The following is a 25,577-nucleotide window of genomic DNA, read 5'->3' on the forward strand; positions in this document are numbered from 1 at the left end:
CTGGAAGGAGAAGAGGGTTGGATGGGATGGCCTTGGGATCTCTTCCAACTCTATGATTCGATGGCTCTCCTTCTCTGGAGGGTTTGAAGCAGAGGCAGCAGGCCATCTGTCAGGAGAGGTTTGATTGTGCCCTTCCTGCCTGGCAGAGAAGAGGGTTGGATGGGATGGCCTTGGGATCTCTTCCAACTCTATGATTCGATGGCTCTCCTTCTCTGGAGGGTTTGAAGCAGAGGCAGCATGGCCATCTGTCAGGAGAGGTTTGATTGTGCCCTTCCTGCCTGGCAGAGAAGAGGGTTGGATGGGATGGCCTTGGGATCTCTTCCAACTCTATGATTCTATGGCTCTCCTTCTCTGGAGGGTTTGAAGCAGAGGCAGCATGGCCATCTGTCAGGAGAGGTTTGATTGTGCCCTTCCTGCCTGGAAGGAGAAGAGGGTTGGATGGGACGGCCTTGGGATCTCTTCCAACTCTATGATTCGATGGCTCTCCTTCTCTGGAGGGTTTGAAGCAGAGGCAGCATGGCCATCTGTCAGGAGAGGTTTGATTGTGCCCTTCCTGCCTGGAAGGAGAAGAGGGTTGGATGGGACGGCCTTGGGATCTCTTCCAACTCTATGATTCGATGGCTCTCCTTCTCTGGAGGGTTTGAAGCAGAGGCAGCATGGCCATCTGTCAGGAGAGGTTTGATTGTGCCCTTCCTGCCTGGCAGAGAAGAGGGTTGGATGGGATGGCCTTGGGATCTCTTCCAACTCTATGATTCTATGGCTCTCCTTCTCTGGAGGGTTTGAAGCAGAGGCAGCATGGCCATCTGTCAGGAGAGGTTTGATTGTGCCCTTCCTGCCTGGAAGGAGAAGAGGGTTGGATGGGACGGCCTTGGGATCTCTTCCAACTCTATGATTCGATGGCTCTCCTTCTCTGGAGGGTTTGAAGCAGAGGCAGCATGGCCATCTGTCAGGAGAGGTTTGATTGTGCCCTTCCTACCTGGAAGGAGAAGAGGGTTGGATGGGACGGCCTTGGGATCTCTTCCAACTCTATGATTCGATGGCTCTCCTTCTCTGGAGGGTTTTAAAGAGACTGGGTGGCCCTCTGTCGGGAGTGCTTTGATTGTGTCTCCCTTCACGGCAAAATGGGGTTGCACTGGATGCCTGCCCCTTCTGTGACGCCACGATTCCAAGCAGAAGCAGCGCATAGCAGCACAGCGCAAACAACAACAACAACACACTACACAGACACACAAAGGCAAAGCTGCAGCCACAGCGAGGGGGGCCTGGAGGTGTGCAAGAGCCAAGAAGCCAGGCATGGCAAGGATTCTCTCCCATTCAATCCCCCCCACCCCAAAAAAGCAGAGGCCGGGTATCCTGTCCCAGGCAGGGATGATGGTGGGGAGCGGCATTGGGGGCAGCTCAGAAACCAGGGAAAGAATGGTGCACACTGACTTCTCCAGCAGGATCAGGGCCGTCGTGGGGTTCACACGCAGGTACTTGCAGGCGGGCTGTCCGTAGTCGGCAAGGTACGTTGACCAGTCCCACTGGAGGAAGAGATCCAAGAGCTGGAGAAAGAAAAGGAAAAGAAAGAAAGAAAGAAAGAAGAGGAGCAGGCTGAGCTTATGGCTCCAAAGAAGGCGAGAGAGACAGCATCCATCTCCAAAAGGACAGGAGGATGCCTTATTGGGGTGTGGGTCCAACCCCCTGCCCCACAGAGGCATGGGCAGCCTTTGAGCAGTTCATGAACCCTGCCTCAGTGCCTCATCCAAATCAATTTACACTATCAAGACTTGTCATCAGTTGCCCCTCCCCATAACAAGATTGTACTGATTAATATACCATATATACTAAAGTATAAGCCGACCCAAATATAAGCCGAGGCACCTCATTTTACCACAAAAAAACTGGGAAAACATTGACTCCAGTATAAGCCGAGATACAGTAGAGTCTCACTTATCCAACACTAGCTTATCCAATGTTCTGGATTATCCAAGGCATTTTTGTAGTCAATGTTTTCAATACATCGTGATATTTTGGTGATAAATTCGTAAATACAGTAATTACTACATAGCATTACTGTGTATTGAACTACTTTTTCTGGCAAATTTCTTCTATAACATGATGATTTGGTACTTAATTTGTAAAAATTATAACCTAATTTGATGTTTAATAGGATTTTCCTTAATCTCTCCTTATTATCCAACATATTCGCTTACCCAACATTCTGCCTGCCCGTTTACGTTGGATAAGCGAGACTCTACTGTACCAATAAAATTACATGAATTGAGGCATCAGTAGTTAAAATGTTTTTGAATCTTTGCATAAAACTGTAATTTAAGATATGACTGCCCAACTCTGATTAGATCATTATTTTCATCTTCTTCAGTGTAAATTGTCAGAGTATTGCAGCACAGCGGTAGTAGTATGAAAAGCAATGGAGTGCAGAATGAAGCGACACTTCGAGACGTCAGTAAAAGCAATATACAAAGCTTTACTGAATGGAGCAGTAAACAGCACAAACAGACTCTTGCAGACAACGAACAAACACAGGACTGATCTGTTCTCCAACAGATCTTAAACTCGACTCAAACTCAAGGCAGACTGAACTGATGCAATAGATATGCACATACTCTTGTGTCTGGATCTTCCCTAGTTCCAGCCACACACCAAGGTCATCATAGCTCATTAGTGATTAACTCTTTACACACTATCACGCACTCTGGATAACGCAATCTGACTGCAATACAAGCATGGCACAAATTACATTTAAACAATCTCATTACACAAATCTCACATTGACATAAATGCGCTTATGTATCCTTTTAATAATAATAGAGTGAAATAGTAAATGTAATAATAATAATAAATGCAGTAAAATAATAAATGTATTAATAACAATAAAAATAGAGTAAAATAAATGTAAAAGTAACAATAGAGTAAAATAATAAATGTAATAATAATAATTAATAGAGTAAAATAATAAATGTAACAATAACAATAATAATAGAGAAAAATAATAAATGTACCATATATACTCGAGTATAAGCTCACCTGAATATAACCCCACCAGGACCCTCACCTGAGTATAAGCCGAGGAGGTTTTTTTTTTCAGTCCTAAAAAAGGGCTGGAAAACTAGGCTTATAGTCGAGTATATACAGTAATAATATTGTGCTATGGTAATAATATAATATATTGTATATACATATGATATTGAGAATAATATTATAATGTGATGCAATATAATACTAATAATAATACAATATAATATTAATTGTATATTATATATTGAATGTAATATTACTAATAATATTACAGTATAATGGTTATAGTAACATATAGTAATATATAAAGCTAATATTATGCTATGCTAATGATATAATATATTGTATGTACACGTAACTTGTAAACCACTCTGAGTCCCTTTCGGGGTGAGAAGGCTGGGATATAAATGTAGTAAATAAATCAATCAATCTGTAAAATGGGACACCTGGCCTAGGTTCATTTGTGTGGCAACACTTGCACATATTCTCTCCTTTTCCCAAAATGGGATTCCAAGGAGAGACAAGTGAAATTCTCAACCCTGAGACAAACCAATCCCAACTGCACTGCAGTTAACATACAATCAAATAATTATCAATGGAGATCATGTGGTCCCCACCATTTTTTCTGTCTTCTGCTTTTCTTTCTCCCAGTCAAGAAACATGTAGCTGCATGGATTTTGTTCCTTTTACCTTTCTTAGAAGATGAGACCAAGTAAGCTTGTGAGCTCCAAGACCTTTTCTATCAAGAATGTCTTTCTTTAACGGCAATAAATACTTTTGAACCTAAAATTCTGACTCTGCAATCCTAAACCATTCTAAGGAATGGAAGCTTATCCAAGCCCATTACATGTAAGTTTCTGCTGCTTATGAAGTTTAATTCTGGTACTCTTCTGGTACTTCTTTGGAAGCTTTTAAGCAGAAGCTGGATGGCCATCTGTTGGGGGTGCTTTGAACGCGATTTCCTGCTTCTTGGCAGGGGATTGAACTGGATGGTCCATGAGGTCTCTTCCAACTCTATAAATTTATGATACTGCTATATTTATGGTGGAATCACCCCAACTGAGGGTTATTTTGCGCCTAACAGCTCAGATTCCCCAACAAGGGTTATGGGCCCAGCACAGGACAACGCAACTACAGTGCTTGATAAACTGGGAAGAAGAGCGTGGAGCAGGGAGAGCGGTTCAGCCCAGGAAGCCACAGCTCCTGCCCGGAGTTTGCAACAACAGCTGATTGCTATTCACCATTTGAATAAGTTTGCGCTGTTCAACGTTATTTTTTAAGTCTGTTTTCAGAAACCAGAAGTGGGTTTTGGGCCACTCGTTTCCAGGGAAGGACATGAGATGTCTAGAATTTGACGGCCTCTGTTTGGTCATTTTGGAAGAGCGCAAGTCTTATTTGTACCTTCCATGTGAGGTGGTTCCCCCGCCTTTCCCTTTGGCCCCTTGCACACCCTGTTTTGCACAATCTTTCTGTTGTGACTCAGCCTTTGTGTGACTCTGATGAGGATTCCGGGATGCAGTTTCTGTTGGGATTCATCCTGGACTACTCAAGTCTAAATGTAGTCAGATAGATGATAGAGTTAGATTGAGGGAATCCTTTCCCCGTTTCCAAAGCATGCCTTGATAGGATTCACCGTTGCTTCCTGCTTCCCGTCCTATTTAGGTCAGCCCACCCTTTGATGTTCCTAGAAATGTAATCTCTCCTAGGGCTCTGACATAACTTCCCCAATTTGGTCCTTTGGAATGTTTATGGCCCTAGAGAAGAAGCGACCCATGAGGCTGACCGCCATTCCAGCTTCCTGCTTTGTTCCAGAGAGAGGACGCACCTCTGTCCTCTATTTGTCAAGATGTAGCTTATCTAGAGCTTTGTTATTTTAATTTGTCTATGTGTATTAGAACAGGATAGATTAACTAGTTATGTCCTAACTTTCTCTATCCATCAATGGATTTCCTTTTACCTCAATAAATGCTTTTAAACTTTAAAGCTAACTTTGCACCCCTTTGCCTTCCTGAGTACACAGAGGCCTTCTAAAACTCACGCCCGTGTAAGTCTCACGCTGCTGCAATTCTTTACTCTGCTATTTTAATGGGAATTTACCTCATAAAAGAGGGTGATTAGAGCTTAACGGCTCTTCCATTCCCAAACAGTTTCAAGGTGATGGGATTCAGGTTCACGGTGAGTTTCAAGATGACTCTGATGGGAATTATGGGAGTCAGGTGCAGAGTGTGGGAGATGAGGAGCAGGGAGGCTTTCCCACGGGAAGAAATGATGTTGTTACTGATGATGGTTTTCAGGTGCAAGAAACAGAAAGGGAGAGCAGCTCCCAGCCTCAGCCTGAGAACACTAACGAGCCCTGTGGCCTTGACGATGGGGCCGCTTCTCTCAATCGGGCTAGTCGTTTGGAATTTCGGGGGTTGCACAGAAGTCTCAGAATAACAAATAAGAGGGAGGTCAAAGGGTTAAGAAATGCCTTCATGGTATGCTATTAAAACAGTCTGCTGAGAGGGAAATCTTTGTCAAAGCAATTTTCTCGCTTGAATCAAGAACCAAGCCTGCTTTCCTGTATTATCTTGTAGCCTGGATGTATTCTCGTTTCTGGGACTTTGGCTTCTTTTGAAAGGACCTTGTTTCATGCCTAATGTTTCCATGGATTTGTTGCCTACAGCCTTGGTTTTTGTCACTATCTTTTGGAACCGAACTTTTACCTTTTATGAACTATTTTTTCCCCATTTCCTAATACACTATAAAAGACTACGTTCTGTATGCAGCCTGGTGTCTTTAGCAAGGTGAAGCTAACCTGAGGTGCGACACTTTCTCCCCATCTCCCCCTCCTCTTCCTCCTCTCCCTCTTCTTCCTCCTCCTCCTCCTCCTCACACCGCAGTGGCGCCTCTTCCTCCGTGCGGACCAAGGAGAGAGGCCGTGATGGATGGCCTGTGTGTTTTACAGCCGCCGTAGCCCTATCCATCTTGTGGACAGGCCCGGCCTGGCTGGGGATGCCTCCAGCCTTCCTCCTCCTCTTCCTCCCTCCTTTGCACAGAATGGGGAGAGGGCTTGCCTTTGCAAAGCCAGCCAGCGAGTGGAGTGCCGGGCAGGAAGCCCTCCCACCAGAACTCTCCACAACGCAAGGCGATTTATCTGTCACATAAATGTGGTTTTATTGGTTTTACTGTTTAAACTTTTCACCTCCGCAGCTAAATCAGCCGTGGTTTGGGGGGGGAGAGATAAAGAGAGGGGGGTCTTGCACAAGGAAGGGAAGCATGGGGCTCCACCGCTGCCTTCTGGGGAAGATTCCAACTTCTTTTTAAAAAAAGGGTTTATGCAAATACCATTAATTCTGCAAACTGGAAGCGTCGGCCTGCAAAGCAGCCCCATATAAATCACCTTGACAGCTGCACACGCCGAGAAAGAGAGAAACAGAGAAGGCAACAGGAGAGTTGCAAAATCAACAACCAGAAGAGGAAGGGCCACCTGCCCAGGACACTGACTGGACCACCATCACCACTGTTTGACCATGGGTTCGATTGCCCTGGAAGTGATGAAGTCTGGACTAGATGGCCCTTGTAGTGCCTTAAGGCTAGACAAGAGTTCTTTCTTTCTCCCACCCTGGACCTTCCACAGATATATAAACCCCACTTGGCTAGTTTCCAACAGACCTCACAACCTCTGAGGATGCTTGCCGGAGATGTAGGCGAAATGTCAGGAGAGAATGCTTCTGGAGCATGGTCATACAGCCTGGAAAACTCACAGCAACCCATTGATTCTGGCCATGAAAGCACAGTTCCAAAGACTACTTTGATTAGGGGACCCCGAACTAAGGCCCGTGGGCCAGATGCAGTCCTCCAAGGTCATTGACCTGGCCCCTGTCCTAAAATTTAGACTTAGGGTTGACCTAAGTCTACCTGGTCTTTGGAGGTCTCTTTGCTTACCTATGGTCTTATGAGATCGTCTAGATGGTCTTTGAAGATCTCTTTGCTTAGCTACGACTTTAAGAGACCATCTAGATGGCTTTTGGAGGTCACCTATAGTCCTGTGAGTCCATCTAGATGGTCTTTGAAGGTCTCTTTGCTTAGCTACGGCCTTATGAGAACATCTAGATGGCTTTTGGAGGTCCTTTACCTATAGTCCTGTGAGTCTGTCTAGATGGCCTTTGAGAGTCCCTTTCCTTACCTATGGTTTTATGAGATTGTTTTTATGGCCTTTGGGGGCCCCTTTCCTTACCTATGGTCTTATGAAATCATCTAGATGGTCTTTGAGGCCCCTTTTCTTTTCTATGGTCTTCTGGTGGCCTTATGAGATCATCTAGATGGCCTTTGAGAGTCCCTTTGCTTACCTATGGTCTTATGAAACCATCTAGATGGTCTTTGAGGTCCCTTTCCTTATCTATGGTCTTCTAATGATGTGATAAGGGTCCATTTCCTTATCTATGGTATTATGAGACCATCTAGATGGTCTTTGGAGGTCTCTTTGCTTACCTATGGTCTTATGAGATCGTTTAGATCAGGAGTCCCCAAACTAAGGCCGAGGTCCTTTACCTGGACCCTGTCCTAAACTTTAGACTTAGGGTTGACCTAAGTCTGCAATGACTTGAAGGCCCACAACAACAACAATCCTAATTTTGGACTATTTCATCCTAGCCCGGGCCCCCAACAGTCTGAGGGACTGTGAATTGACCCTCCACTTAAAAAATTTGAGGACCCCTGACTTTGATAGACAGACAGATTTCAAGAGGGCTGCAGGAATGTGCAAAAGCCCTCTTGAAAGATTCCCATTCAACTCCCCAGCCCACTGTCAATCAGATCTTAAAAGTCAAGACACTCTCTCTAATGGTTATTTGGAATCCTCTTTTCTTGAAACCTGAATCCACTGGTTCGTGCACGAATCTCCAGAGCGGCAGAAAACAAGCTGGCTCCATCTTCTACTTGACGTCCTTTCAGATATTTCAGATATTTGAGCTTTCAGATGTGCAGACTGGGAGTGAACCTCACTCACCTCACGCACATCAGGAAGATCAAGCGGGGAGGGGACACGGGAAGCAACCCCCGCCCGGGAACGGAGGTCCCTCAGAGTTCAGCCTCCTTCCGTCTCCAGAACCAGAGCCCAAGCCCTTTGGCCAGGCAGGAATACCACTGAGGAATCCAAGACCCTGTTCCATAAACATGAAATGTACTTAGAATGGAAGGATGGCACCTGGCTTGCAAAGAGTCCACGTGAAAGGGTTCTAGGAGCGTGATCCTGTTGATGCAGCCAATGTGGTTCTAGGCTCCATCAACAGGAGTACAGAATCAAGATTGTGGGAAGTCCTAGTCCCACTCGCTTCAGTTTTGGTCAGAACTTCTCACCTGGAATAATAACCCTGGGCAACAACATTCAGTACAGATACAGACAGGTTGGATGGTGTCCAGAGAAGAGCGACTATAATGTGGTCTGGAAACCATGAATCCATTTGATGAGCAGATTAAAGAGCTGAGGATGTCTAGCTCAGAGACGAGAAGGCAACAGAAGAGCTATGTTTGAATGTTTGAAAGAATGTCCCACTGAAGAGGGGATGGGCTTGTTTTCCGCTGGTCGGGAGACCCAGTAATAATAGAGCATAATAGAATAGAATAGCTTTACTTGTCAGTGTGCTCTTGCACAACGAAATTACATGCCTTCCCCTGCACACACTGCAAAACACACCCATCTCTCCACACTCCCACCACCACCACCACCACCACACAGCCACCAATGCCACATCAATGTGAAACCATGGACTGGAGGGCCCAAGTTTGCCCAAGCCTGCTCTAGAGCACAGTGGGAGAAAGTCACCAGCAGTTTTCCATTCAGTTGTTAGTTCCTTAAGAGTCTCAGAGAGTCCAGTCTTGGCTGGGCCTCTTCACCAACGTTGCCTTATGATTGCCCCAGGTCAGATCCTCCTTCACAGCGACACTCAGGAACCTAAAACTGGCCACCTGCTCCACTTGGTCACCATTTATGACCAAGGGCTGTTTTTTCTGTAGTCCGCTATGAGCTCCTTCGTCTTGCTGATAATTCAGAACCAGATTATTGTCCCAGACAATCCCTCATCCAATAGGTAGACTCATCCCCTTTAAAGATAAGAAATCCCACTGGTTGTATCATCTTCAAATTTGGTAATGATATTGCAATGATGGTCAAGGGTGCAATCATATGTGTACAAAGTATAAAGCAGAAAACGGATTCAAACAGAGCCATGGATTCAAATTTCAGGGAAAGTGATTCCAGCTACACATTACAAATAACTTCCAGATCTGTTTTGCACAGGAATCCAATGCAGCCTAGGAGTCTCCTGTGATTTTATTTAAGAAGCAAGATCTAGCAGGTGGACATTCCCAGCAAAGGACATGTTTTGCACCTTCATTCCTTGGCGTTCCTCGTGTGCCACGTTGGCATCAGCCACTCTATTTGATCCAGCAGCTCCAAGAGGAGCCAGAGGTTTCTGTGGGGAAGGCACTCCTTCCCAGCCTGTCTGGAGGAGACCCACCTGACCCAATGAAAAATGCTCCTTTGGCCAGGTCTAAATGGCCCTTTGGCCAGGACTCTCAACAAGCCCCTTGCTCCCCTAGTCATAAAATGTACAAAGACATGTATTTAGGACAGGACATCCCTTTGCAAACCACTACTTAACATCACTGTTCCGGCTCTTACAATGGAGCCTTGCCTTCCTTCTCCTCCCAGCTGCCATTTGCCCCATTTGCTGCTAACCGCACCAGCCTTGGGTTCAAATGCTAGCACAGATGAGAGATGGGCGCCCTCCAAAATACTTCTCGTGAGAGGTGTGCAGCTTTGCTAATGACTTGTTTTTGGTGTGCATGTGTGTGCACTTGTGCCTTTTACTCTTGTGTTTATATCCTGCTACTTGTAGTCAGTGTTGAGCTGTAGTGTAGTGAAGAAAATGACATTTTACAAAAGTGGATTTTATAAGAATGAAGTTTTTAAAAAGTTAAAAAAGGAAGATCAAGATGTAAGGGAGCAGAGAATCGGAGGAGTTGAAAAGAAGGCTGAAACTCTGCTAGTCAAAACATCAGCAGTTGTTAGAACTTAGATGATTAAAAACACCATTGTATTTTATGTAAATATGATTTTGGGGGGGGGGGGGCGTCTTTGAATAAAAATTACTTTAACAAACAAACACAACCAAAATATTCTGTCCCCCAATTTGAAACAATGGCAGCAAGGCACTTTCGGGGAAGGACCAGGAAGGGACTTGGTGGGTTGGTGGTATTTTCTGCAGCGCAAATAAGAGAGCGTTGCAGATTTCCACGGAGCCAGACTGGGGCCATCGACATCTGTTTATGTCCTCAAACAATCCTCGGAAGAAGAGAAGAGGAGCGAGGCCTGCAGAGCTATCATTCCAAGGCACAAGTCTTCAAGGCAGCCGCACCCGATCGCTGTTTCCGTCTGGACTGGTTTTGGATGCATGCCTGGGCCCACTTTTAGGCTTCTGTCTTGATTAAATGAGATTTCCACTGGATGGATTCCAGAAAGCGTCCCATCTGCACTTGCCGCCTGGTTTGCGCGGTCTTTTCTTTTCCATCTGCAAATGATCCCAATCTATTACCAGGCCGCTTCCAGGAAGACTCTCCTGAGCATTTGCACTTTAAGGGTTTGGCATCAAGGCATCATTAAAGTACCGATAGGCACATGAAGAGGTATCACACACACCGGTAGCTCTCTTCTGCTACACTTCCAGAATTGCCAGTGGATATGTCTATGGTTCAACAATGCAGATTGGCATCTAATGTGGTTAGCTACTGGTCTGCCATGAAGCAAAGAGGACTGTGAATGAATGCCCTTCTTAAAGGAGTCTTTGCAGACCTCACAGAAGGCCAAGCAATGCCCTGAGATGGACAGGGAGCACTGACTAATACTGTGAAGGAGGAAGGCAAGTGCAGGTGGAAGCATGGTCATCTCTTGGAAAAGAACCACAAGAGAGTCAGAAAGGACCCAAGGGGCCCTCTTCAATCCCTGTCAAGGCCTGAATCAACAACTAAAGCACGTCCCAAAGATACTTCCAAAGATGGAGAGTCCTTCAGTATCAAAGTACAGGACAGGGACTAACATCTCCAGCATTTGTTCTCACGGCGGTAGATGCTGGGAATCACCCTGGACTACTCAAGTCTAAATGTAGTCAGATAGATTATAGAGTTAGATTGAGGGAATCCTTTCCCCGTTTCCAAAGCATGCCTAGATAGGCTCTACTGTGTTTCACTCTATCCTGTTTATGTCACATCCCTTACTTTGAAGTTTGTAGAAATGTGAATCTCCAGGGATGCTAACTTCTCATTGGTCAGAATGTCTTTTATGGCCCCAATAAACTGGACCATGAGGTGGGAACCATTTTGGTTCAGTCTCTTCTCCCTTTGTTCTTCAAGCTAACAAGAAGCATCTTGCTGTCTCTCCTGGCAAGATGTAACTATTTAGATGTTTGTTATTTTTCCTTTCTTATTTTGCCTTAGAAACCAGTCTAGAGTAGACTAGACAGTTCCCAAGCCTTTCTATTTACAATGGAGTTCTTTTTACCTGAATAAATACTTTTTGAACTTTTACTGAGACTCTGCAGTCCATTGCAATCCTAAATGGTCAAAAGCTTCTCTTGCTCGCCCCGTGTAAGTAACTGCTGCATTTGAAAGTTTTTCTTTTTGCTACTCTGCTACATTTTGGTGGAATCTCCCCCAGAGAGGGTTCAATTGTGTCTAACCGCTCAGAGATTACCACAACAGTAGAAAGGTTGCTAGGTACATAATAGATAAGATAGGAGAGGTGACAGATAAGAAAAAATTATACGTAATAGGTAGATAGATAAGACAGATAGATAAGACAGATAGATAAGATAGGCAGATAAATATGATAGGAGATAGACAAGAAAAATGATAGGGAGGGAGGGAGAGAGGAGATGAAAGATAAGAAAAATGATAGACAGAGATATATGATAGATAGAAAGATAAAATACCCCACTTTACTCCCAGTGTGGGACCCAAGGCGGATCGTAATAAGCTAAAACCAAGTTGAGACAACACAAAGGTTAAAAAGCAATTACACCAGCAACCCTATTCAAAGCATGAACTTCAGTTAGTTAAACTGGCAGTGGCAAGATAACAACAATGGTGACAATACATGCAAGTTAAAAGGCCTTCTGCAACGGTCAGCTGATGTTCCATGAAAGGCAGAAGAGGCCAAAGGGAACCCCTTGCAAGGTGCCTGGGGATGGAGACTGTTGCTGGGCCCAGGAGTCGCTGCTGAGAAGGTCCTTCCCACGGCACTTGCGAGGCTGCTGGGCTGGAACTGGGAGGCAGCCCCTTTCAGAGGCTATGGGAATCAATTGGAATTCTGCTTTTCCTGGGAGTGCCTGCCAACCACAGGAGAAGCAACTGCCATCGAGACGGGGAAATGTTCTGGAATGTAGGGAAACAAAGGCCTGGCACATGTGAAACAGTTGAGAGCAGCCAAAAGAGTGAGCATGTGCAGGATCTGTACAGAAGACCTTAAACTCTGGCAGTGAGGAAGCACAACAAAGAGAGGGGGATTTATTACGCTGATTATGTTGTTGTACTCTCATGCTTGACATTTTTGTCTCCAGACTGCAGGAGCCAAGCAGTATTCTGAATCTGTCGCCAGCCTTTGCAGCTCAGCACCTGCAACGGATCGCTGGCAGTCGGCAGCCAAATTCCTGAGCGAAGGAAGGCCGGCCCCCATCAGCTGTGGCCTCCTGCAGTTTGTGCGCATAGGGCCATGCATGTGTGGGACGAAGGGAAAGCTGGGCAAGAATTCATAGAATCATAGAACTGGTAGAGGCCACGATTCCACTACTCATGAGGAAGAACTTCCAGAGGGGAAGAGCTGCTCAACTATGGAATAGGATTCTGCCTGACTGTGATGGAGTCTCCTTCTCGGCAGGTTTTGAAGCAGAGCCTGGGTGGCTATTTGTCAGAAGAGCTTTGAGTGTGTCCTTGTGCCTGGCAGAGTGGGACTGGGCTGGATGGCCCTTGGGGGTCTCTTCAAACTCTAGGAGTTATGATTCTATGAAATTTAGCAGGGCCTGCCAAACAGGAATGCCACGCAGTGAATGTTGGCCTCCATGCCCGGAGGGGCCCTGGGGCCATGCCTTGCTGTGGCTCTGCGCATCAGCCCACGATCCCAACCGGACCATCTCTGCCAGTGTGCCTGGCACCTCTCCCTCTGTGTTGGCAGGGCCCCTCCCGGCGGAATCCCTGTGCCGCGTTCTCAGAACAGGTGGAGCCGGCAGGTGAATGCCCAGCCTCCCTGCCAACGCCCGCCGCCCGGTGCCCGACCTCCCGTTCCCTGCCCGGTGCCAAGTGCCTTTGTGGAGGGTGGCAGGTCCCTTTTGTTTACCCGCGGAGGGTGGGGCGGCCCATGCGCTCTCTCGCTCGGAAGAGGGTGACCTCTTGCTCACCCCGGCGTCGCCGGCGTCCCGTCGGAGTGAAGGAAGCTGCCAAGGCTCTCACCTCCCGGTGAACCTTCGCATGATCTCAGAGGAGCTTCACCTTGCCTTGAACTTGTCGGAGGCGGCGCGAGTCACGTAGCATTGCTAAACACTCCAGCGCTGCTGCTGCTGCCTCCCTCCGCAGCTGATGCCGATGCTCCGGCATCCGTCAAGACCGAGATGGGCCTGGCTTGGCTGCGGCATGGCTCTCCAAGCACAGCCCTCTGACGTGCGCACGCAGGCTGGCTGGAGGGCCGGGGAAGCCCATGAGCGCCAGAGAGAGCGCACATCGCCCGCAGATCTTCCCCTGGGAAGGGGCCCCCAAAGGCCATCCAGTCCAACTCCTTCTGCCAGGCAGGAAGACGCAATCCAGCCTTTCTCTCTCTCTCTCTCGAGGTGACCGTCCAGCATCTGTTTACAGGACCATAGAATCCTAGAGTTGGAAGAGACCCCAAGTGCCATCCAGTCCATCCCCATTCTACCCTAGACATCATCCAAGCCCACCCAACAGATGATCATCCAGCTTCAGCTTCAAAACCTTTAGAGACTTCTGGTGTTCCTCATCATTAGCTGATAATGCACAAATATCTATAATAATACAGAACAATAATGTACAGTAGAGTCTCACTTATCCAACATAAACGGGCCGGCAGAATGTTGGATAAGTGAATATGTTGGATAATAAGGAGGCATTAAGGAAAAGCCTATTAAACATCAAATTACGTTATGATTTTACAAATGAAGCACCAAAACATCATGTTAGACAACAAATTTGGCAGAAAAAGTAGTTCAATACACAGTAATGCTATGTAGTAATTACTGTATTTATGAATTTTGCACCAAAATATCACAATATATTGAAAACATTGACTACAAAATGTGTTGGATAATCCAGAACGTTGGATAAGCAAGTGTTGGATAAGTGAGACTCTACTGTATGTGTATATACACTCTTGTAAAAATCGCAAGAAATGTAATACAAATCAGGTTTCTACAACTCTACTTTAAAGTAATTCTCTTCAAACTATATTGCATATAACAAAATTGCTTTCAGGATATCATAAACAAAGGTACAATATCCATGTCATAATCTCACAAAGTACAGTAGAGTCTCACTTATCCAAGCTAAACGGGCTGGCAGAAGCTTGGATAAGCGAATATCTTGGATAATAAGGAGGGATTAAGGAAAAGCCTATTAAACATCAAATTACGTTATGATTTTACAAATGAAGCACCAAAACATGTTAGACAACAAATTTGGCAGAAAAAGTAGTTCAATACACAGTAATGCTATGTAGTAATTACTGTATTTATGAATTTTGCACCAAAATATCACAATACATTGAAAACATTGCATCCAAAAATGGCTTGGATAATCCAGAGGCTTGGATAAGCGAGGCTTGGATAAGTGAGACTCTACTGTATACTATATCAGGAGTACATACAGACATAAAGAGAGAACCAAGTCCATATTATTCCTGGAGTTGCCTAGAATCTTGGGCCAATGTCAATTGTAGTAGAGATATTCAGTGTCCAAGATCATTAGTCATCGTAACTAGAACTAATAGGATTTGGGATGCAGTAACATCTGGAAGGCTGTGGTTTGTTCTGTTTAGTCAGGAGAATGGGCTTTGGATTGAGATACAAGACTTGTGGATAGGACGCCTGCCTTTAAAATGCCCTTTATCCTTTCCCCAGCCTCAGAGCCACAAGGGCACCTGGGTTGCAATCCCCATTATCCCCAGTCCGCATGGAGGATAACTGAAGGGAGTTGTCATTCAATAACATCTGGAAACCCAAATTAGGTAAAAACTCAAGAGCCACTATGTAAAAAGATATATAGTTGGCCCTCTATCTCCACAAATTCTCCATCCATGGATTCAACGGCTCTTTGAAGGCAACCATACAAAGGCGGATGTGGCCCCCCATGAAAATGAGTGTGACACTCGAGACCTGACTCCTTTGCGATGCCAACTGATCCTCTCTTCTTCTTCTTCTTCTTCTTCTTCTTCTTCTTCTTCTTCTTCTTCTTCTTCTTCTTCTTCTCCTGAACCCTCTCTTGACTTTCCAAGATGTAGTCATACCCAGCTAAGATCAGTACCCTGAATAATTTTCCTATCTTACAATAGAATTCATACAATAAAATTTTGTTTTCTTTCTCCAAGCATGTTTGCTCCTCAAATACAGATCTTGAACCACTAAGGGCTCTTCTATACAGCACCTAAAACACGGAAGTTATCGGCTTAAAAGGGTGTGTGTGTGTGTGTGTGATTACATTTATTTATTTATCTCCCACACTTGTACCCCACCCTTCTCACCCCAAAGCGGACTCAGGGCCGCCTCACAACAGGCAGCAATTTGACGCCAAACATACAATTCCAAAGTTGTAAAACCAAGTATTAAAACATCACAAAAGTTCACGTGACCCTAGCTGTTAATCTGCCCTGATTCGTTGCAATGGAAGAAAAACACGTTATAAAAAGGTCCCCTTTTATCCCGATTCCGGCTGGCAAATGTTCATATTCACATTACTGTATATCTCCGCACTCGCAAAATACACAATTTCCTTCCTCCCACCCACCCCCGGAGACGGCTCCAGCACACGCTCGCTTTTAAAAAGTCCAAAACAGCTGATCATTTGATTGGGCTGTGAAACGGACACACAGGTGGTGTAAAGGAAGCATGAACGGAGAGCAATTAGAACTCTCTGAAAGTCTTTATTTTACACTATAATATTAAAGAGGGCTTGAACAAACAATTGGGGAAGGGAAAAATCCATCGGAAGATTATTATTTTTTAAATCACTCCATTATGTGCTGAACCTCATATAGGTAAAGGTAAAGGTTTCCCCTGACGTTAAGTCCAGTCATGTCTGACTCTGGGGGTTGTGTTCATCTCCATTTCTAAGCCAAAGAGCCGGCGTTGTCCATAGACACTTCCAAGGTCATGTGGCCACTGGCATGACTGCATGGAGCACCGTTACCTTCCCACCGGAGCGGCACCTATTGATCTACTCACATTGGCATGTTTTTGAACTGCTAGGTTGGCAGAAGCTGGGGCTAACAGCAGGCGCTCACTCCGCTCCCGGGATTTGAACCTGCGACCTTTTGGTCTGCAAGTTCAGCAGCTCAGTGCTTTAACACACTTCGCCACCGGGGCTCTGAACCTCATATACAAAGATGCAAATCTTCTTATCTTTATATTAAGATATTTGCATGTGTGCATAATTGCAGCATATAGGATCCAGTGCATAAGAGAGTGATTAAAAAAACTCTACATGATGTTCCCCATCCACCCTCCATCTTGTTCCAGTACAAAGGAAGCCTGTGAGGATGGCGGGGAAGAAATCCCAGGACTAACAGGTCTGTGTGGGTGTCACACCTCAGCGCTGATTCACCTTACTCTAACACACAAACTCCACCACAACAGGCTTAAGTCTTTTCTGTTTATTGAAGAAAGGCAGCAAAAGCAAAGACCGCTGGCAAGTGTGATCCTAAAATACAGTTCAGGCAGTCATCGATAATAGGTAAAATCCAAAGGTAACACAGTGAGTCCATAGGAGCTTGAATACAAAAACATCAAAAGGAACCCAAACACAGCTTGAATACATGAGCTTCCAAAATCATCCAAACACAGTTTCCTGGCTGCAGCTTCCTTTCCATAAGCGAAGTTGCCCTGAATGAAGATTTTCCCCAATTGCATTCACTTTAACCTTCCTTTTGTCAGGAACGCATTCCTGTGCACCCTCGTATCTGTCACACCTCAGGTTAGCTTCACCTTACTGTATACACCGGGCTATACACAGGTTGAAGTCTTTCGTAGTTTATTAGAAAACAGAAGATAAATAGTTCTTTAAAAGCAAAAGTAAAGTTCCAAAACATCATTACAAAAAGTAAAGTTCCAAAAGATTGTTACAAAACAAAGCCTTAGAGAATAATCCATGAAATCACAAAGAATAAGCAAAGTCCCATAAGAGCATGACAAAGTCCCATGAACATGAACACACAAAAGCTGCAAGATAATCCAGGAGAACAAAAACTTGCTTCTAGGTTGAATGTCTGACAAAAGGTTTGTCTCCCAACACACTGTTTTAATACCCTTTGCAAAGCATGAAAGCATTTCTTTGGCCTCTGACCTTCTTCTTGTTTGCTGTTCTAACACTATTAGTGCTAGAATCAGTGCTATTCTAACACTTGAACCTTGAATTCCAAACAGCCAGCTCGATCTAGAGATTCCGTTTCATCAAGGCCAGCCAGCTTGTTAGTGTCTGTCTGCATGCTATCAGACTGAGAACTATCCTCCTTTTCTGCGTCAATTTGCACCTGGCTAGTCTCAATATTATCAAAATCACTCCCCGCTGTGGGAAAGCCTCTTTGTTCCTCATCTTCTACAACAGGGACACTCTGAACCTGAATTAAAAAATCCCTATCAGAATCATTTTGAACCTGAATCCCAAAATCCCCATCAGAGTCACTCTGAGGCTCCAGCTGAGTCACAACAGTATCTCCCCTCCTGTTCGCAATTCTCACACTATGACGCAACCTTGATTTCAACTCCAAACGAGCATTTCTGTCTAACGAGCCATCTCCCTCACTCCCACTTCCATCTGAGGCCGGAGGAAGGTCAGCCTTATTGTAACTTGACTGAGAATCTTCCATTCTCCTTTCTGTTCCCATATCAACCTCAGCTTCTGAATCATCCACCTGGCTTTCTCCAGTGGGGATCTGCAGTCAGGTCCCGGGATTATTTAACCCGCATTTAAAACCTGTATTTTTGTGCTGCCTGGAAGCACCCTGAATGCACTCAAAACAGGTTATGGGCCCAAGTTGCTTTAAGGACAAACCCCATCACCAGCCTGTGGCTCTTGAAGCCTGTCACTCTGGCAAAGTGTGACAGAGAAGGGCAAGCACGGGGCAGACGGTCATGGGTCTTGGCTGGCATGATGCAACCGAGAGACACCGAAAGTGTAAGGGATCCTCCTGTTCCTCGGTGCTCAAAAGGCCTACTCCAATGGCAAGCTTTGTCACTCTTCACACAATAGCTGCTTGTAACAGGCGAGGAGAGGTCATGCAGGTGGCAATGCAATGCAAACACACCTGGCTGGGCATTTCTAGGGCATTTCCAGGGCAAAGGACTCACTGCACCCAAACGGAGGCCCCAAGAAAAGGAACATTATTTCCCAGGATGTTGGCGTTGTCTGGATGATTTCTGGATCTCCAATATCTGGAGACTTATAAAATGAATAAGAACTACAGCCCAAAGGATGGGGCATTTTGTGGGGTGTTTGCACTGAGCTCAACTCCAGCAACACTTTGTAAGCTCTGAAATAACCTGCAGCATTGCCCATCTCAGAGACTGCCTCACAAACATATGTATTCATGGCACAGATATTGGAAGGGTGACACCTGGCTTGAAAACAGTCCTTGGGAGAGGTATCAAAGAGTCTCAGTAAATCACAAGCTGAACATGAGCCAAATGTGTAATGTAGTAGCTAAAAAGGCCAATGCGATTCTAGACTGCATCAGTAGGATAATGCCCAGATCTAGGGATGTTCTATTCTATGCATGGGCTAACTTGGGCCCTCCAGGTGTTTTGGACAACTCCCACCATTCCTAACAGCCTACCGGCTGTTAGGAATGGTGAGAGTTGAGGTCCAAAACACCTGGAGGGCCCAGGTTTGCCCATGGTGGTCACAATCCCACGTTGACCATTTCCGCTCCCTTGGCAGCCACTTCTCCACAAAAGTCAACATCGACACTGAAATACAACACCGCCTGAGCTCTGCGAGTGCAGCATTTTTCCGAATGAAGCAGAGAGTGTTTGAGGATCGGGACATCCGTAGGGAGAACAAGGTGCTTGTTTACAAAGCCATTCCCCTCCCAACCCTGCTCTACGCCTGTGAAACGTGGACCGTCTACAGACATCACACCCAACTCCTTGAGCGTTTCCATCAGCGTTGCCTCAGAAAAATCCTGCAAATCTCTTGGGAAGACAGGCGGACAAATGTCAGCGTGCTTGAGGAAGCAAAGACCACCAGCACTGAAGCGATGCTCCTACGCCATCAACTCCGCTGGACTGAAGGCCACGTTTTCCGAATGCCTGATCACTGTTTCCCAAAGCAGTTACTCTACTCCGAACTCAAGAATGGGAAACGTAATGTTGGTGGGCAGGAAAAGAGATTGAGAGATGGGCTCAAAGCCAACCTTAAAAACTGTGGCGGAGACACTGAGAACTGGGAAGCCCTGGCCCTTGAGCGCTCTAATTGGAGGTCAGCTGTGACCAGTAGTGCTGCGGAGTTCAAAGAGGTACGAATGGAGGGCTTAAGGGAGAAACGTGCCAAGAGGAAGGAGCATCAAGCCAACCCTGACCGGGACCACCTTCCACCTGGAAACCAATGTCCTCATTGCAGGAGAACATGCAGATCAAGAATAGGTCTCTTCAGCCACCTAAGAACCCACCCCCAAGACACCAAGGATGCAAGACAATCGTCCTCGAGCTACGAGGGATCGCCTAAGTAAGTAAGTAAGTACAATCCCACCCTCACTGGTCAGACCTCACCAGGAATAATAACCCAGTGCCCATCTCTAGGCAAAACTATTCAAGAAGGAAGTGGACAAGAGGGAAGGTAGCCAGAGAAAGGCCACCAAAATGGTCAAATCCCTTTGAAGAGTAGTTTAAGGAGTTGGGGATGCTTTGCTTAGAAAAGAGAAGTCAAATAGGAAACATGAGAGCCAGGTTTTAATATCTGAAAGGATGTCCCATGGAGGAGGGGGCAAGCTCATGTTCTGCTGCTCCAGAGACTGGGACACAATGATGAAGCCAGGGATTCAAACTGCATGGAAAGAGATTCCACCTAAACATTAGGAAGAACTTCCTGATGGTCGGAGCTCTTTGGGAGTGGAATACGTTTCCTTGGGGTGCAGTGGAGTCTCCTTCCTTCCCTGGAGGTTTTGAAGCAGAGTCTGGATGGCCATCTGCTAGGAGTGCTTTGATTCCACTTCCTGCCTGGCAAAAGGGGGTTGGACTGGATGGCCCTTGGGGTCTCTTCCAGCTCTATGATCCTATGCTTCTATGGGGTCAGGGGGTGTGATATCCATGGGGATGGACCAGAAGCCCATTGATTCCAGTCCTCGGCTAAGCCGCCCACCCCTGGCTTTGCACCTTGAATCTTGTGGCCTTTCCATGGGCCAGAGTGGCCTCCACAAGACCCTCGGCTGCGTAACTGTTTCCCTTTGCAACCGGCTGGAATGCCGGTTCTGCCTGGGATTCATCAAATGCCGGCGAAGCTCCCCAGAGCGAGCGGCCTGAGTGGCACCCAACTGGGCCGCTAATCTCGCCCGCCACACTCCAATGCCGGGGAAACCGCGGCTGCTTTTGGGTGAGCCTCAGCCAGAGCCGCCTAAGCGGCGGAGGGCTTAATCCAGGGAGCGTGTCCATCGTTAAGGTTGCAGCCCCAGCCGGCGCAGACGGAGCATCGCCCGGGGCACCCAGCGCAATAACAGGATTTACGGCTATTTGCCGCCGATTAAGGCTAAATCTGAAACCGAAGCAGGAATCTGAACTGGAGCAGGAGGCTTTCCTCCGCTGCTCATGCCTCCTTCACCCCTGGATGGCCTTGATGGGTTTAATTTCTGTATTCGTGGAAGCAGGTTGCAGAGATGAGCATGCTCAGCCAGGAGGGGAAATCTTCGCTCAGGCCAACTTTTTGGGGAGAACCCCTTTGCGTAGCGGTGGCAGGTGAACAACTCCTGGATCTGTGCTGTGAGCAGAGGAAGGGAGAAGCACCCTCGAAAGCAGGCATGGGCAAACTCTGGCCCTGTTTTGGACTTCAGCTCCCACAAGAGCCTGAGAGGGAGGTCACGAGTGGAGCACGATGGGAAGCTCTGAAACCATGTTCATGAGAGACCCTATCCTTCATTGGGGAGAATTATAGGAGCTGAAGTCCAAAACACCTGGAGGGCCAAAGTTTTCCCATACCTGTTTTAAAGGAATAGCATGAACTCCTGATCTTTCTTCCAAAACGTCATGGAGGAAAGAGAGAGAAGATACTGGGGAATAACTAAGAGACTAGTTGTTGTATGTTTTCCAGGCTGTATGGCCACAAGCATGTGGACAACTTCAAGAGAAGGGAGGAAACCATGGAAATGAATAAAATCTGGCTCCCAGTATTAAAAAACTCCAAAATCAGAACAGTAAATAAGGAGCAGCACTCTGAAAACAGAAGAATTCCAGACATAAATTAATCAGGGGCAGCTAATGACTCTGAACAAAGGATTCCCGCAGGCCAGGATGTGAGGCTGGGAAGGCCATTTAATGCTAATCAATGTGATTAATTCACTTCACTTCACTTTATTTCTTAATTAGTTGCTGTCCACCAGAGTGCTCCGAGCGACTTACAATTAAAAATATCATTTACAACATTCACACTGGCCTCCAACTGACAAGAGTTCTTCTCTCACCCTGGACTTTCCACAGATAAACCTTCCTTGCTTAGTTTCTCCATATACCTCACAACCTCTGAGGATGCCTGCCATAGATGAGGGCGAAATGTCAGGAGAGAATACTTCTGGAAGATGGGCATACGCCCCGGAAAACACACAACAACCCTGTAGTCCCCTATTGCTCTTGGGACTAGAACACAATGCATGCAAAATGCAAGAAAGAACATTCCACCAAAACTTCAGGATTAATTTATTGATGGTAAAGGCTGTTTGATGGTGGAATCTGCTGTTGCCCTGGAGTCGGGTGGAGTCTCCTTCTCTGAGGCTGGATGGCCATCTGCCAGGGGGGCTCTGATTGCCTCTTCCTGCCTGGTAAAAGGGGGTTGAAATGGATGGCCCTTGGGGTCTCTTCCAACCCTAGGATTCTATACAGCCAAGAGACTTCTGGAGAGTTGGGCCTGAACTCCGCCGACTGAGAAGAGAAGCGTTGCCTTCCTTCTGTGCAATGGAGAGTAAACACCGCAAGGCAATGTCCAACACGGCTGCCCGGCCCTGCCTGTGCCCGGTCTCCTAACCCTTCCATTTGTCACAGCTTGCGGTGCCAAGCAGGTTTCTCCCCACCTGGAGACGCAACAGGCGTGTGCGGCTGAGCACATGGGCTTGTGTCACATCAGGCTCAATGCTTTTATTGCGCACACAAACCCCCTTGGGAGGTCATGAACTCCTTAAAACAAACAGATCGGAGGTCATTGTTAGTGAGAAATAAAACAAAGCACGAGTCACTGGCCAGAAGGGAGGGAGGAGAGAGGGAGGTCAACAGTGGAGCACAACGGAAAGCTCTTACACCACGTTCATGAGAAACCCCATCCATCAGTGGGGAGAAGGAACTTGGAGAACGGGGATCAACCACAGGCCGTGCGGGTCCAGCTTGCACCAATCAAGCTCCCCATTTCCACCCAAGCCCTGGGGACATCGGCCGGCGCCACTCAGGGAAGCAGGGCCTTGCATCTTTTCCAAAGTCCAGCTTTCCAAAGCCACGCAGCACCAGAGAAGAGCCTTTCTCCGTCTCCTTTAGAACAAGGCGTTGAGCATTGGGGAACAAAGGGAAGCCGGGATCAGGACCCTGATTGTGTCAGTATGTCTCTTCCAACACTGGGGACATGACACAAAAATTCTAATATGAGGTTTCCAAATAAAGAGGGAGCCTGCCCATTTCCTTCCTCCTCTGTTCTTCTCCTTATTCTTCTTGTGTTGAGTGTCTTCCAGTTGGCTAAGACACAACACTGGAGCTGGGTGTAGATGTCAAGCTGTTAATGGACCTTCTCTTTTTATGGGGTGGAGACCAGCTGAGGATCTCCATTCTTCCTTGCTGGAGTTCTGCTACACAGCTGGGCTACAGCAGCTCCTCCTGGGCTACCTGACATGAGGGCCAGCAAGAACCAGAAGCAGGTGGCTCAAAAACTGGCAGCTGTCTACAGATAGCCACTTGGAATCATAGAATCATGAGGTTGGAAGAGACCACATGGGCCATACAGTCCAACCACCTTCTTCCATGCAGGAAACCACAATCCAAGCACCCCTGAGAGATGGCCATCCTGTTGGGAATCACCCTGGGCTACTCAAGTCTAAATATAGTCAGATAGATGATAGAATTGGATTGAGGGAATCCTTTCCCTGCCTCAAAGCATGCCTAGATAGGCTTTACTGTGTTTCACTGTATCCTATGTACGTCACATCCCTTACTTTGAAGATAGACGAAATGTGAATCTTCAGGGACACTAACTACTCATTGGTCAGAATGTCTTTTATGGCCCCAATAAACTAGACCATGAGGTTGGAACCATTTTGGTTCAGTCTTCTCCTTTGTTCTTCAAGCTAACAACACCTTGCCATCCCTCCAGGCAAAATGTAACTATTTAGATGTTTGTTATTTTTCCTTTCTTATTTTACTTTAGAAACTAGTCTAGAGTAGACTAGACAGCTCCTAAGCCTTTCTATCTACAATGGAATTCTTTTTACCTGAATAAATGCTTTTTGAACTTTTACTGAGACTCTGCACTCCATTGCCATCCTAAATAGACAAAGGCTTCTCTTTGCTCACTGCGTGTAAGTAACCGCTGCATTTGAAAGTTTACTTTTGCTACTCTGCTACATTTTGGTGGAATCTCCCCCACAGAGGGTTAAACCGCTCAGAGATTACCACAACACATCCAACCATTGCTTAAAAGCCTCCAAAGAAGGAGCCTCCTCCACACTCCGAAGCAGAGAGCTCCACTGTTGATCAGATCTTCTTCTCATGGTCAGGAGGTTCTTCCTAAAGTTCAGGTGGAATCTCATTTCTTGTCATTTGAACCCATAGCTCCACAGAGTCCTAGTCTCCAGGACAGCAGGCAACAAGCCTGCTTGCTCTTTCCTATGACCTTGATGGAAACAGGTACATGCATCTGGGTTCAGCTTCCTCGGATCTTTTGACCATCCATCCACCTGCATTGGCACCGGGCTACCTGTCAGACCATTGTGGTTAATGTAAAGGTTCTGGAGAAGACAACGGTTGTCCAAGTGCTCTGCCTATGGGGCTCTCCCCACAGTCCTTGAAGCCATGCAAATGCCCATGCTGCAGCCGCATCCCCAGAGGAAGGAGTGAGTGTTCCTGCACTATGGGCCATCCGGACTCAATTACTTACCACTTGAGTGGTCTATTAAACTGAGTAGCTAAACTATAAGGGAAAGAGAGCCTTATCATGGTATTGTGAGAAAGAGAGATACATTTAGAATGGCCAACTGAGGCCCTTCTACACTGCCATATACAATCCAGATTATCTGATTTGAACCTGATTATGTGGCAGTTTAGACCCATATAATCCAGTTCAAAGCAGATCATGTGGATTATCTGAATTGATAATGTGGATTATATGGCAGTGTAGAAGGGGCCTGAGATGTCTGCTTCAAAAGGAGCTGGAATCTCTCTGTGATAATTGAGAAGCCAGGAGAGATCTTCAGAACATCAAATGGGAGGAAGCCAATGTGGGTATGGCTCAAAGGCAGCCCTCACCTGCTCCTGGAGAGAGGCTGAAACCTCTTGACACCTCCAACCCCACAGCCTTAGGGAGGAGATCAAGGCTCATTTTCCTGGTTCATGGAGAGACTTGAATGCCTAGAATCATAGAATAGTAGAGTTGGAAAAGACCTCCTGGGCCATCCAGTCCAACCCCATTCTGCCAAGAAGCAGGAAAATCTCATTCAAAGCACCCCCGACAGATGGCCATCCAGACTCTGCTTAAAAGCCTCCAAAGAAGGAGCTTCCACCACAGTCCGGGGGAGAGAGTTCCACTGTCGAACAGCCCTTCTCACAGTGAGGAAGTTCTTCCTGATGTTCAGGTGGAATCTCCTTCCTTTCCTGTAGTTTGAAGCCCTTGTTCCCTTGCGTCCTAGTCTGCAGGGCAGCAGAAAACAAGCTTGCTCCCTCCTCCCTATGACTTCCCTTCACGTATTTATACATGGCCCTCATCATGTCTCCTCTCAGCCTTCTCTTCTGCAGGCTAAACATGCCCAGCTCTTTAAGCCGCTCCTCATAGGGCTTGTTCTCCAGACCCTTAATCATTTTAGTTGCCCTCCTCTGGACGCTTTCCAGTTGTCAACATCTCCCTTCATCTGC

The 25,577-nt window shown here is 46.4% G+C and overlaps 1 protein-coding gene across 2 annotated transcripts in view; it reads right to left on the reverse strand.

Moving 5' to 3' along the window:
- The window catches only part of exoc6b (exocyst complex component 6B), a 268,475-nt gene that overhangs the window by 10,669 nt on the left and 232,229 nt on the right, over positions 1-25,577 (reverse strand). For both annotated transcript variants that reach the window (XM_062982314.1, XM_062982315.1), the window contains one exon: positions 1,432-1,544. In XM_062982314.1, the coding sequence (XP_062838384.1) occupies positions 1,432-1,544 (113 nt within the window). The remainder of the gene's footprint in view (positions 1-1,431; positions 1,545-25,577) is intronic.

The sequence above is a fragment of the Anolis carolinensis genome, chromosome 5, assembly GCF_035594765.1.
Source record: "Anolis carolinensis isolate JA03-04 chromosome 5, rAnoCar3.1.pri, whole genome shotgun sequence".
Taxonomy (NCBI): Eukaryota; Metazoa; Chordata; class Lepidosauria; order Squamata; family Dactyloidae; genus Anolis; species Anolis carolinensis.